The sequence below is a fragment of the Cottoperca gobio genome, chromosome 16 (assembly GCF_900634415.1).
Source record: "Cottoperca gobio chromosome 16, fCotGob3.1, whole genome shotgun sequence".
NCBI classification, from domain to species: Eukaryota; Metazoa; Chordata; class Actinopteri; order Perciformes; family Bovichtidae; genus Cottoperca; species Cottoperca gobio.
The window spans coordinates 21,997,835-22,012,834 of NC_041370.1; the positions used below are offsets into that span (position 1 = coordinate 21,997,835).

At 39.1% G+C, this 15,000-nt stretch overlaps 2 protein-coding genes across 2 annotated transcripts in view; both read right to left on the reverse strand.

Annotated features, from left to right (window-relative positions):
• The window catches only part of spire1b (spire-type actin nucleation factor 1b), a 46,521-nt gene extending 42,100 nt beyond the window's left edge, over positions 1-4,421 (reverse strand). Inside the window, 2 exon segments of the mRNA XM_029451019.1 lie at positions 3,686-4,347; positions 4,407-4,421. Of these exon segments, the coding sequence (XP_029306879.1) occupies positions 3,686-4,037 (352 nt within the window). The 5' untranslated portion in view covers positions 4,038-4,347; positions 4,407-4,421.
• A 1,957-nt stretch (positions 4,422-6,378) lies between these two features.
• On the reverse strand, positions 6,379-14,681 carry LOC115021795 (V-type proton ATPase subunit C 1-A-like). Its single transcript, XM_029452464.1, has 13 exons — positions 14,492-14,681; positions 13,845-14,005; positions 13,181-13,248; positions 11,784-11,869; positions 11,414-11,508; positions 10,577-10,668; positions 10,215-10,313; positions 10,014-10,082; positions 9,714-9,806; positions 9,381-9,474; positions 8,842-8,939; positions 8,571-8,697; positions 6,379-7,008 (listed from the first exon to the last, which is right to left on the reverse strand). Exons 2-13 carry the CDS (start codon positions 13,974-13,976, stop codon positions 6,910-6,912), a joined length of 1,152 nt encoding a protein of 383 aa, XP_029308324.1. The 5' UTR covers positions 13,977-14,005; positions 14,492-14,681; the 3' UTR covers positions 6,379-6,909.
• Between the last annotated feature and the right edge of the window lie 319 nt (positions 14,682-15,000).

Here is a 15,000-nt window from a genome sequence, read left to right on the forward strand (position 1 = left end):
CAAATTAATTCAGCATTTTAATGAGAATTGTCTTTATGAAGCTGTGATAATGCTGAAAGGTCAATGAACAATAAACTAATGAACAATAAACTAATAAACTAGAAACTAACAATCCGGTGCTCTGCTTCAAAGTCTGTAACACTCAGCCCTACTCTATTCATTCCTACTGAAAACATAACTCTTTAAGAGATGTTCCCAAATACATTGCTTCATTTAAATTAAATTAAAAGGACTCATTAATTTCCTAAAACAGCTGGACACCGTATTCTTTAGCAAATGTTACTCAAAGTGGAGGAAACTGAGTATGTGTTAGGATTATTACACATTTGGTGTGCCACTGAGTATTCCCTGAAAGCAGGACGGTGATTAACTCAAAATAAAGTGTGTATGTTCATGGCTGTGAAAGAACACGTCACCAATGCAATGTTATGGCTCACTGATGCATTCTGTTCTTATTTTTTAATAATGTACTTCTAAATTAGATCAATTCATAGTTGGTTTTGGTTAATGAAATGTAATTACACAACATCACTGCCTTACTCTTTAAATGCTCATTTACTATTCCAGGTTTAAAGGATGGTGGAATTTTAGATGTAGGGATTTCTATCATGTTTTTCTATCCTACAGTTTGCTCCGTGGTCCTCCAACCTTGTAGCTCGTAGCTTACTTATCAGTTATTACTTATAATTTTTCTCATTAAATCATTTCAGCGAAAGCGCTCTAAGGTCTCGCTCTCATTATGGAAACTAGACCAGTTTTAATAAAAGCTCTGTTACGATTCTAATTACTGTTAAGTAGCATGTGAGCAATGATGACAACTCTTCCCAAGAAGCCATGTTCCATGAATGTCCTCCCTTTAAAAAGAAGAGCCACTTCAATGTTTCTCCAGGCTAAATCTGCCAAGCTCTTACATCCTGAACAAACAGCCTGCTAACAGATGACCCTCTTAACAAATGGCTGTTTTGTATTGTAACACGCAGTATTTCAACATCACAGCTGTGACATTATGTCATGACCTAAACTTGCATCAGCAGGTTTGAATGCCACAGTGCTGTATGGTGAAGACGAGTTAACATTGTGAGTGTATACTGCAAACAGGGCAAGCAGATAATGGCATGTGTGTTCTTATTAATACTATAACACTTTGGGAGGGTATCAGCATTAAGTTAACTCTAGTCGAGGCATGACTACAATATACAATATACAATAAGGTTCTTAAAAGTGACCTGCTTTGAGGATGTATTCAGATATAATACAACGTGTCAGGCGCCCCAGATGAACTGCTGAATAAAAGAATACTGGGCGGATGTGGCTTTGAGTGACAACAGGGTCTAAAACCGACCTTGTCTGTATTTAACTTGAAGTTAATTTAGCAGATGAGAGTTCAAAAAACTTTTCCCACAGATTTAACTCATTATTAACAAGAATGAGTTGGAACATTAGGGACAGAGAGAGCCTGTGCTGAACAACACAGATAAGTGGAAATTAGACCAGCAAATTACCCGCAAACTGAAACCATTTGTGTGGTTGCACTGATCAAAACACTTCCAGAATGACTCAATCTGGAGACAGCAGTGATTCCCAACAAGAGGTACTTGTGCAGTTGTCATGGGGTTCATAGAAAGATAGTGATTCATCTATAAAAAACATTGAAATGATGACTTGTTTAAAAATATTAGGGATTGGATATGTTTTTTTTTTCAGCTGATAAACTACCAATAGCTGATAATTACCTGCTTCTATCATGACTTGGGGGAGGGTAAAGTATTGTAGGTCCCTAAGAAATATATCCAAATATCGAGATTGAGAGTGTGAGATTAGCAAGCAAGCAGAAATACACAGCCAAAAGTAATGACCAATCAATTTATAGTCCTCTTAAATGAATATATATATATATATATATATATATATATATATATGTTCAAAATACATAACTAAAAGTAATTGATACATATAATACAGTCTGTAAAGGGTAGAGCGCCTCACCTTGTCTATGTACTTCATGACAAGACTAAGTGTGTATACATTTTGCATATTTGGTGTATGATGTGGAGGGAAATGGTAAGATCTGTGAAATAGCAACATGATTACTGAAGCAATGTTGAAAACATGACGTCTGCGTATATTGCAAATACAAATGGCAAAAAAACATGCTTAACTACATACATTCATAATACATTTTGCATGACATGACATTACATGAGCAACCGAGGAATGAAAGCCTGGACTCCCCTCTCCAGTGGTTGCTTCCATGCTCCTAAAAATAGCCCATTCATTCTAAGCATACAGACCTACAGGCCACAAGCAGCATCATTGTCACAGCTGTGCCTCTCAGATTCATTTACAAAGGTTGATGAGACAAAGCATGCGGTGCATTTATTGAATCAAAGGCCAACATGTTGACTGAGCAGTGTTCAGTATTGTGTGTGTATATTGTGAGTTAAGAGCACATCCCCCCGGCCCTCAGGTGTAGTCCATTACGCACAGACAGAGATAGATGGAGAGGCATTTATTCAGGCTGCTCTGCACTCTGTGTATCAGCAAATGTGATTACGCCATACACTGAACATGGCAGGTCTCGGTCTGACTAAGAAGACACAGTAACGTGTCTGGTTTAAGTGCATGTTATCATTCAGAGACACACCCATCCACTGTAGCAACACATACCACATGGCATGCAGTGTCATCTGTTTTGCTTAGAATCCTGCTTGATACCTTGTTAACACAAGATCTGTAGTAACTTGGTTCTCGACAAATACCACGGAAACACTGTCTCCCATATGAGACATTACCATAAAGAGCAATAAAGTCACTATGAACGCCCTGCATAGCCCCACAGACACAGTTTAAATCCCTACTGAGATATTTCCAGAATATTGCAGTGATTTTTCATTTGGCACGCCATGCTGTCTCTTCACACTTTCTTGGATGTGTCCAGCTGGGCAATAGAAACACTGTCATACCAGCAGGGCTCTAACTCTCCATTTTTATAGCACCTCATTAATTATATAGCTATAATCGTCAAAGACACAGGTAATTAGGAACAGCTGTATCAGGCCATAAACATACAAGGCATCACCCTTTCTATTAACACACATACTGTATCGGCATCGGCCCACACGGTGATCCGATCAGTGCCTATGCACATTTCAGCTTGTAATCACATGCAACACCCTGATCTGATAGGAAGTGGCAAACAGTCTTTTTAATAGGCGATGGAACCACATGATGCACACACGTGCCTTCAGTGAGAGCAGCAGGGGTCTCTTTGTTTATCAGCTATCATGTCATGTGTAATGGAGCCTGGCTGCTGTTGTGCTGCTAAAGATTAATACTGAAGTATAAATAAAGCACCTGATCAGGAAAACATGAAAGCCTCCACATATGCAGCTGAATATATATATATATATATATATGTGTGTGTGTGTGTGTGTGTGTGTGTGTGTGTGTGTGTGTGTGTGTCTGTCTGTCTGTGTGTGTGTGTGTTTGTAGGCCTACACGTTTTATTTATAGTGACATTATTGCTCTGTGGAACCACTCAAATATTCCTTTATACCCAAGTGTTGCTGTGATTTTAAGCCATCAAGTCTTTACAGAAGGACAATCACAACACCTCAGACATTATTTGAAATGCAAGTGATGGCCTGGCCTACATCCGCGCGCTCAGTCTTACATAATATTTTACCTTCACAGCCCTGGTGTTCCAGCCTCACAGACCCGTCTTTCTGTATCCTGACATCCCCTGCTCCGGATATCCTCATCGGAGCCGCTGCTGGTGATGCCCCGGCGGCGGAGGAGCTTCTCCTGCTCCGGTGTCCCCTCGCCAGCGTCCTGCAGCACTGGTAACATACCGCCCAAGCCTGCTCCTCATTGATGGGCTGGCTGTAAAGCCTCAGTATCTCCTCCAAAGAGAGTCCCTCCACTACTCCTGCTTCCTCCGGTGAATTCATCGTGTTGTGATGCTGCTGCTCATCCCGGCGAGTCGCTGCAGCATCATCCCTCAGCCCTCCGTGGTCCCCGCATCGCTGCTCGGCCATCCTTTCATTATCTCAGCGCAAGAGGCCCGATAAGGAGAACAGGTCCAGACCGATATGTGAGAGGCAACTTGGAGGCATTGATGCTCCCCCTCCTTCCCGGGGCAACAGCCAGCAGAACACCGGTGGTTGTTTCCCCGCCCGTCCGCCCGATGCCTCGTTCAGGTTCCGGAACCAGCAGCAGTCACAAGACGTGTGGGGTTTGTGTGATTGTAGCCTTCACATCACCACCCAGCAAGCCAGGCTCACTCCTTCATCACATGATCTCTCTCGCTCGCTCTCTCTCTCTCTCTCTCTCTCTCTCTCTCTCTCTCTCTCTCTCTCTCTCTCTCTCTCTCTCTCTCTCTCTCTCTCTCTCTCTTTCTCTTACACACACACACACACACACACGCACAGATGCACGACGATCTTTTCTTTCTGTTTCAAATCAACGTGGTTCTTACAGTTCATTCAAGCATGTTTAATTGGAGTCAATGTCGGATTACCCAATTCCCCGAGGCCCCTGAATCCCAGGGGCCCAAAACAACATTTCCTCTCTAAATGCAGTTCTATTTTGTCTGTCTCATTTAATAATACATGTTATCATGTAGGCCTACGTGTTATTATGTTTTTTTCTTATTTATTTGTCTAGTTCATGTGTTTACAATACTTTCTCTCTTATGAACATATTCAGATATCAAAAAGCCCCACAGACCAGTGGTCCTCCCACACAGGTGTTTGCACTTATTTGCCTGATTAGTCCTCTAATTAGGACACAGTAGGTTTAATTGTTATTGGTATGTTGAGACTGGTGACATCTTCTACCTGAGCTAATCAGGTCAAGTGAAAACACCATTTTGTCCATTTTATCTATTTACAATTTTTTGTTCATGTTTTGTTAATTGTTACCTGCTTAGTTGCTTCATTCATTTAGTTCAAGTATTGGCATACTTTTTCCCCTTAAGCAATATCTGACAATGATCATCCAGTAGATGACTCTTAATCATACAGATTACGAACACCGGAGATGAGTGTGTTCTGTGATCTTTGACAGGCTCTGTCAAGTATTGGGAGAGCAGTTTGCAGATCTTCAGTATGACTTAATACATACTGTACACTCTGAACTGTATGTGGTGGGAAAGTAACAATACAAGTACAATTTTGAGGTACTCTCACTTTGCATGAGTATTACCATTTAATACTACTTTATTTTTCTACTGCACTACATTTCAATGGAAAATATAGTTATATTTCCAGTAGGATTGTTTAACAGCTGTTGGTACATTTCAGATTCAGATTTTATTCACAAAACATATGATCAGTTTGTAAAATATGTGTACGTTGTTGGAGATTAAAGGGGATCAATGCCCATTTTCATAACTCATACATGTTATTCCTATGGTCTAAGTCTAAATATTAGTTAACATGAACAACTCTTTTCCAAATCCATTGTTAGAACTCAAATGTGTGATGTCCTCAAGTATAAAGTCTGGAACCGTTCTCTGGACAATGCATTGAGAAAGATGTTATAGATGACACAGAGCACCCAGGGGGATGTTCTGAGTGTATGGGGACACTTTCTGTTTCACCACTGACAAAACTAATGTACACAAAATCAATCCCCCAATCCTCGTCTGCGGACCAGCTCCAGACTTTATAGACTTGATGACATCACAGGTGTGAGACTGACTTCTCTGGTTTCTGGCTTTGAGAGAGTAGAGCTCATGTTCACTAATATTGATTGAACTTTCTTAGGTCATGCAAATAACATATTGTAATTCTTAATTTAGGTGAAGTTACCCTTTAACTTTCTCAACAATAAAGCAGTTAGAGTGGCTCTACCTCGACCAGCCACAACATGAAAGGACCTCCTACATGTTAATGCATCGGCAACAATGAATAAATAAAACAATGAGAACACTGACGGGGACACTTTGCATAATAAGTACTTGTATTTCTGATTCTCAAAGTAAGGTTTTGTTACTCATACTATGCACCACACATTCAAATATCATGCAGGGATCATATCTAAAGCCTGTTTGGTGCCCTCTGCTGTTGCTGTCTCCAGCTGACCTGCATGTTGAAACTGAAGTATTTTGCTTGTCTGAGGATTGAAAAAGGATTTCTGCTCAAAGAGGAACTGTACTTGAAATTGCCCGTGGCTGTACATATAATCATGAGTCATCACGAGGCTTCACAGAGGATCTCTCTTTAGTACAGAGACACTGCCTGGTGTTTATATCTCTCACAAGCAATCATCCTATCAACCCCCTCATATTCATACTCTGAATTCTGTTCAATCAAAAAGAAATCTGAGAAGCAATCATATACATAGTAATCCTTAAATAATTTATTCACAAATTAACACATTTGATATGATTTATTCATCAATCATATTTATTAAATCAATGGCTTACACAATACTCTGATACGGATCTTATTTAACAGCAAATATCCACAACATGAGACAAGAACACATTCATGTCACATCTTTGTTACACAATGTCTGACCCCACAATCTCAGAAACACACACCAGATCTGGACGCCATGGGTACAGTGACAGCATTGCACCATTATGTAAACACTAATCACCGATACAGAAGACGCAGCTATCAATACACACCAGTGTGGAATGACACAGTAAATATACAACTTTCCAATATGATTGCATTATTCATTTGACATGAAAAAATATGTGTAGAAGAAAAATAAACTGTAAACAAGCACAATAATTAAAAGTGTTTTTCTGTATTTTTGGTTGCAAAAGTGGTAGAAGCCTTTTCACCAGAAGGAATGAACATGCAGCTGATGAGGAGAGGCAACAGTGAGGGGGGGGGAGGGAGGAAAAGAGCCAACTTATTCAACACTCAACATAAAAACAAAATGGGGTAAGTGTTACATCTTAAAGTCCAACACGTTGCAATTGATCTTGTAGTAGACGTAAGGGTAATACTCCTGCTGGCTCAGGTCGAGGCCTGGGATGTCCATCACAGACTGAAAACAAAGACGGTTCAACTGTTAGTGTGTGTAAGCAGCCAATAGTAAGACATGAGCACCACATGAGTTCAAATGAAAAAGGTCTGAGAGAAACACAGCAGCATTAAGTGCTTAGCAACAAACAAAAAAGTCTCCCGAATTCCCAGAAAAAGATTACTTTTTATGATTTTACAAAAACTTCATGCCAACTTTCTTAACATAAAAACCTATTTACACAGAACTGTTATTAAAAGACTGGAATATTGACCCATTTGTGCCCAAAGACTACATGTTGTATCATAAGGATAAGGATTGGTCTAAAGTGTTGAAATTTGGTACGGACATACTTTGGAAACATGCCAACGTAGTGTTTATTAAATGTTTTCTATATGAAACATTTGTTACATTACAATATGTGTCCATATCTTTGATATTTAACTTGTTATGAGCTCATAGATCCTAAACATTTGATTGTGCTCCTTGTAGTTTCTGACATGCAGCCATTTCCATATCATACTATATTTAGTCTCTGGGCACTTGGGACGACTATTTTCTTCTAAACATAATGAAACATATAGAAAAACATTAGTCCCATGGGCCCAAACACTACATATAGTATAATAAGAAAAACTCACTTCTCAGTCAAACAGTTTCACTCATTTTGAAAATGTTTTTGATTCATGTTGCAGGCACACTTGTGTTAATCAATACAGCTTTATATCTCAATAAAAAACATAATTTGTTAGCGATTACTAGTTCACAGCATGATGGTATGGAGAGAGGTTAAGACTGCTGTAGTTGCAGTAACCAGCTTTGTCCATTAGAAGGAGCACCTGTGATTCTCTGACAGCGACAGAGAAGCAGAAACTGCAGCAGTAGAGACTCCATCAGTATGTCCCATATGTTACTGTACATACTAATTATATTCAGAAAATATTATGTTTTTGAGGTTAGCATACAAAAAAATCAACATACGTTACCATATTGTTAACGGGAAAGTATTATATACATGAAATGTCAGATTAACCAAACTGAGCCTTAAGATGTCGCAGGCAAATAACCTCCAAAGAGAAAACTGATTTGTTTTTCCAGCTGCGAGAGAATAGAGCACATCGACAGTACACTAAAACATTTAGCATTCATAAAGTCTGCTTTGAGTATACTATACTTTGTCATATTTCAAATGAACACACTACATACTTCAAATCTTCTGAGAATAACTTGTACTTGGTTGATTGTGTAATGTGGCTTTAGGACACGCAGCATGTTCTGATGTTGAAATGGAAAATGTTTACATCTAAAACTGTATTACAATGTCGGAGAAGCCAAAACAAATATTAATGCATTTTTGCATAAAGAAGTAAAAGTCTCTAGAAGATAAATATGTTGTACAGTATGGTATTTAGCATTTCTGTTATGGATTAAATACATACTGAGATAATATTTTATACCCTAACTTCTTCCATGATAATCATATTATGAAGTTTTTACAGCACAAGTTGCTCCAGGATGTGCAGTGATGGTGCTGCTGCCACCAGCTTGTCGTGAGAACCTTTACACAGTGTGATCACAGCACTCACATCAATGATGGCTGCTGCGCTGCTGTCCAGGTGTTTGTACAGGTCGTTGAGCACCTCCCTCAGTCTCTTCATGGTCTTCTTGCTTGGCTGCAGGAGCATGGCCTGAAAGTTCACCGGCAGCCCATATCTGGAGGAACACATTACATAAATATGCTCATCAATTTTCTTTCTTTCATTATTTATTATTATTATTAGCAATTATTCACTGCTGCTAATGAAAATAAAGTTGTATGTATGGCTGATATTAAGACTGTCTTTCTGATTAAGGTACCTTAAAACAGATTCCACAAAGACCCTAAGTGCTTTGATGTGAATCCATGCGATGAAGGCTTCACTGAAGTTCACTTTGAGCCATCGGACAAGTGGGCCCTGCAGAGAACAGACGCAGATCAGGGTTAGATGCCTCTCGCATGTGGCAGTTTTACAACCTCGCTCAAAGAGGAGGAGAATGTATTCGCATTCAACAAGATAAAATGTCTGTTTCTTATCAAAACCAAATTTGTCAGACAAGTCTTAAAGACAAAGATAGAGCTACATTTCTCTTTCAGTCCTCACAGAAGAAAGGAAAATATTTTTTAACATGCTTGACAATAATGAAACATATGAACACTTTGTATAAGTGGACAACAGTGTTTGGTTCCTTTAAAAGATCAGAATGAGGCCTGGCGTACCCAGCGTGGAACTCTATTAATAAGCTCTGCGCATTGCAAACAAATCTTCAAGAGAAAGCTACTTACATAACAATATAGAAAAACACCAACACATTCATTAAAAATTACTTAGAAACTTATTTCCAGTTGCATCACTTACAAACTGCTTCTTCTTATCCGTGGAGAGCCGTGTCATCTCCTCTTTGTCTGCCTTCATCTCCTCTTCGTTGTACTGGAATTCTCTCACTGTGAACCTAGAAATAAGATGTTGATAAGCGGCAGAAATGAGCTTCATTTGATCATAAACATTTCTGTTATAAACCCTGTGATCACTGTCCAGTTGATATATTTAGTTAGAGCTATTTATATTTGCATAGCAGTCTGGCATCTTTAAAAGCTCATTTTCTCCTCACGTAGACACATTTTACACCTCTTGTTTTTGAACAGTTCTGTGCACTGACAGTGTGGGTTGGCTCAGTATGACGACTCTTACTTGTTCTCTCTGGCTTTGTGTTTGAAGTCATCAATGGCTTTCATAAATAGAGTGACACTGAACAGTCCACTGTCATTGTCTTCAAACAGCAGACTGGAAGTAAAGACAGGTACTTGTTAAACTGCGTGGATGATGTTCATCACAAACTGTAGATGAATGGGCATATAAAATACTCAATATAAGAAATGATGAAATCTAAATCACGTAAAACAAATCACCTACTAAAAAAAGCAAACACTTGTCATCGGGGTTTCTCTGACAAAAGGTGTTTAATCTAATATTTTATTTGACATGACCTACTGTGTGGATCGAGGAACCACCATCTCAGCCAGTGTTTCATAAGTTTTCTGCCAGTCAGCGTATGCCGTCCTGAAAGAACAAAGGACGAGGAGATACTAAGAGCGCATCTCATTTATCTTTCTCCAGAATTATGCTGCCACAGGTTTCTAATTGAATCATTGCATTCAAACATGCTTACAATACCAGAGAAATAATACTCACTTTGGCACAACTACGATCAGAGTGATGAGGTACTCTGAGTCGAGTACAAAGTCTTCCTTCTTGACGATGTCAGCCAGGCTCCTGGTCAGCAGGCTCCCCCTGGTGGCACATAGCAGTGTTACAACAACAAGGCCGGCACACAGAGAAGGTGCCCGGTGTTGACAAAGCATTTCAAAGAGTCATAGTGACTTTTCAGACTCTGCTGACACGGTCATGGAAACACGGTCAGTGATCTTTGAAGTTAATATATTTTGCTAAAAGGTCATTCGATGATCGTTTAAAAGGCTGGTCTGCATAGCTACATTACTTCCTGTGAAAAGCCTAAATGTAGTGTTAGATGTGCACACTTGTACATTACTTACGCATTCTTTCTTTCTAAGTTCTGCAGGTTTCCCTTCAGGTTGTTATAAGCTGATGCTCTGGACTTCAAGTCATTGTCAATCTGGGTTACTTGCTGTAAAAGATGAAAAACATGGTTAAAATTATTTTAAATACAGAGTAACGTGCTCTTTAAGCCAAGACACACCTCTACACAGAGTGCCTCAGTCACATGTGTGCACAAAGGCTGGACAGGCCCAGTGGAACATAAAACCTACATTAGAGCTCCACCACTGTTTTATTCTTTACGAACAAAATCCTCAATTTGAATCACCAGATCAAACGACTTTGCCTTTTTTTATCAAATCAACTTTCTCAAATGAATATAACTCGTCTGTCGCAACATAAATACATATGTGGTTATATAAATGTAAGGTTAGACAGTTTTTTAGCGCTGTGAAAATGTTGTTTTTGAAAAGCTAAACGCCAACAAATATGGATTGAAGTAGCATATTTTTAGAAATTATTACATCTATCGTTTTTAAATAAATGATGGCTTTTGGAATTTACAACGCTGCGGAGTTATTGGAAATGTTTGGATCACACATTCGGAAACAATCCTACGGAATCTAATTCTACAAATAGCATAATACTAATAACATTAGTGTAGCCTCATCTTTATCTAAATACCAGGTTTAAACAGAATGAATAACATGCAACAAATAAGAATCTGCACAGCAGTGATATGTTGACTAAGAATCCAAATGTCAACGTTCTGAATGAAGCTTCGAACTATTCGGTACAGCCCTCGAAATATCTGTACAAATATTGATAAATATTGATGCTGAATTCAATATTTTGAAACTAACTGAGAGACCTACCTTTGTGATGATTTCAGAGATGTTTTTAAGTGACTGTTTGATGGGGTATTTTGCCATATCCCATTGAAATCTTGTGATATAGGTGACAAGATCAACTGAAAAAAAGACAACAAAAGACCTGTCAGGCTAATATCTGCTTATTATCGGATTATAGTAAAACAGAAGTTGGATAAAAGCTACAAAGATATTGCAGTGATTTCAAATCTGCGCCATCAGATAATTGTCCGTTGGCATTTTTTAGGATTGTAAAGAATATCCAGAACAACATCAGTGTGTTGTTCAGTTATTATCATTATCGCCCAGTAAACCTTGACAGCTTTTATTGGTACTAAAATAATGTGGACACATTGTGCTGTAACCATCACTGTACCTCCGTTGGCCAGCAGGTTCTCCTGAACTTTGTCTCGACTGTCTTCCAGCACGTCGGCCATGTACTGAGCAACCTTCTTCACCACACTGTGAAGAGCCAGGAGACATCAAAACACGCCATGCCAACACAAACAGCATGCACACAGCCAGCGTCGACCACCACGACCTCATCCCCCAAATTTAACACAAAAACACACACACACATCAAAACCTTTCACATATTCCTGTTACGGTAAATTTCCTGACAAGGCAATTTATAATATGGCAGACTTTCAGAGTTCAGGATTTTTAACCACACTGTTCAGCAGCACATCAAAGCAGAACTGTGTCTACAGTAGTGAAGCCAGGGAAAGACTGAGAGCAGAGTCACATCTCATGCCTACAAAGTTCATAAGAAAGTACATTTGCCACTTTTAATGTTGTCTATAAAATCTACAAAACATTTGTTATTGTTCATATAATGACAAAATAACCCAACATCTAAATAATCCAATCGAAACTTTAATAAAAACAATAAATGCATTAATGGAAATGTTGAAGAATTCAGTAGTTCCCCCCCCCCCCAGATATGCTACATGGAAACTTCAAAAAAGAAACTAGATTAAAGACTGCAGTCAGACGAGTGAAACCGTGTTGCAAGGCTGCTCTTTCTCACACTCTTGGAAATATCTACAGAGGAAGCAAAGCCAAGCTCGGTCAGTAATGGCTGTGTGTGACTTTTTGATGTCAATATTTCCAAAAGACTATAAATTACACTCAAACATACTTGCGGCACATAAGTCATTGGGTATAAATATGACTAAAGAAAGAGCTGCTGGTGTGTCACCCAACTGTAAATTGCCAAGTTTAGACTGCGAGGCCCGCTACCCTCAGGCCCCTGTGAAATTCCTCATTGTTCCAAGGTAAGGGAAGGGATTAGGGAAGAGTACACCAGCTACATCAGGAGTGCTGCACAGGTTCAGAGATTGTTTTAATGTCCTTTAAAACTCAGACTGTATTCAGCATGATTATAATAGCACTATAAAATAGCAATTTATTCAGTAAAACAGTAATTCCTTAGAGAATAGTAGAGCTGAACGACTGATATTGCAATTTTTAATTTTTTCACGATTATTCTCATTTTCATTTAAAAAGATATTAAAATAATCGTGGTGTGAATTTTAGCGAGGATCTGTAGGAAAGATGTTTTCCTAAGCCTGTAGAATACGATTAGTGGGCTGGGACATCTCTGCAGCACCACAATACTTCATTCAGAATTGCATTTTGACACATATTTATAATAAATATGGCGCCTCCTGAGATTGGGATATTGCACCAGTCCATATTGTGATTTCCATATCATTTCTATTAATTGTTCAGCCCAACATTCATTCAGTCAGAATACAGCAAGTAGCATACCTTTCAACAAAGGAGTCAAATTTGGCGAGTTCATCCGACAGCCCAACCAAGACATCTAGGGTCCCCACCTGTTTTTGAACACAAAACTTAAAAAGTAAAACATCAGCACATTATGACTTTTGAGTCCTGAGATTTGTGTCGTTTTGAAATGGGGTCAGCGAGGGTTGTGTTTTAACAGTGAAATCTGAGGTTCAATCCGCCTACAGTCACATCCCGGGGGCCCTATGTGCTTATGATGGCGCCTCTTTGTGCAGAGCCACTCATGCATTGTGAACAGTTCCAGGAGAACATTACAGGCCCGTGTGGCTGCAAGGTCAGCGGGGTTACTTCACCTTCAGCACAGAGAGGAACTGAACCACACAAGCTGGGCTGCTTTGTGGATGAAAACTTCAGCAAAGTAACGCTTCAACATGCAGGCAACAGATCTGTGTAAAGACTGCTTCCCATACACACAGTCAGCTTATTCTTGACAGTGGATATATAAGGTGAGTCATTTTGATATTACCTTAACATGTAAAACCACCATTACTTTTTTTTTAATAGATTGAAAATAACTATGAATAGTGGAAGAAAGAAAATCATGTCAATATTTAAATCAATAGATTCATTACTGCAAAGTAATTAATCTGTGGCGTGTGAGAAGTTGTGATGAACCCATTCTAACCTTGAGGTCTGGGATGTTGAACTTGTGGTTGGTGGAGAGGTTGTTGTTATGTGTGGTGGCTGCCATCATTTGGTCCCATGTTTGCTGGCAGGTCTTCTCTCCCGGTGCAGAGATCAACCAAAACTCTGTCATGGTTACAGCACTGGAGCAGCTAGAGGAAACTGAGAGGAAAATGACATTTAGACTAATGTGTGTCATAATACAGCTCCACAGTTAATAAAACAATGAGAAACACTGAGTTTGTCTATTTATCAACAGCAGTGATTTGGCTACAGTACAGGTAAAGTACTGTGTTTACATACCTCTTGTCTTTAGCTACATCTTAGCTCCAGAAACCACCGACACTGTTTGCCACTAAGCAAGCAAGCAAATTAAATCATGCTACACCAGCAACAGGAGCTTATGCAGTGTTTCAAGTCCTGTACATGCTGTACTGTTTCGTTAACACTGCATATTTTAATTTCCTGACTGCTAACTAACGTTACTGAGCCATAAATAAGAATTAAACGGCACTGTATTCAAACCGAAGCTAACAAAAAAGATGGTTAAGGTCAGGTAACATTAAGAAGGGATTAGCTACCGTTAGCCACTTAGCTTTGCTCACAACAACAACAACAACACAGCTAGTGTTCAACCATTTTACTCACCTGTGAATACAAAATGTGGCTGTTAATAGTGGAACAATCTGTTAATAGCGTTTCTATGGCTTGATCATTTTCATAGTTGCCATTCAATAGAGTTGGTGAGGTCTCCTGACAGCAGCATCAGAGTCAGCTGATCTGAGAGGAACCGGAAAGCCTCACAGACAATCTGCTGCTCACTGAGGAAACAGCGACCACAGCTGGTGAGTGAGTTTGATGCTCAGGTTCAAGGACACTTCAGTAGGGCAGATGCTTGTGAACATAATGCGAAAGAGTCCAAGTCATTCAGATAAAGGAGGAGTTCAATAACTAAATGCATGTTATGCAACAGCACATAGATCAGGAGGCCTAACTGCCAGTGAATCAGAATCAGAATCAGAATTTGATTTATTGCCAAGCAGGTTTTCACATACAAGGAATTTGCTTTGGTGTGTAATGGTGCAAACATAAACATAGTAGGATAAATTAAAAATTAAAAATAAGAGCAAATACAGAAGAATATAAATATAGAAAAA

Excerpts from the sequence above, each read along its gene's own strand:
- LOC115021795 (XM_029452464.1), bottom strand. The coding sequence starts at position 13,976 with ATGACAGAGTTTTGGTTGATCTCTGCACCGGGAGAGAAGACCTGCCAG. Across the intron at positions 8,698-8,841 it reads TTTGTGGAATCTGTTTTAAG|ATATGGGCTGCCGGTGAACT; the intron begins GTACCTTAATCA and ends GTGTTCCTCCAG. Across the intron at positions 7,009-8,570 it reads GCGCAGCAGCCATCATTGAT|TCTGTGATGGACATCCCAGG; the intron begins GTGAGTGCTGTG and ends CTTTGTTTTCAG.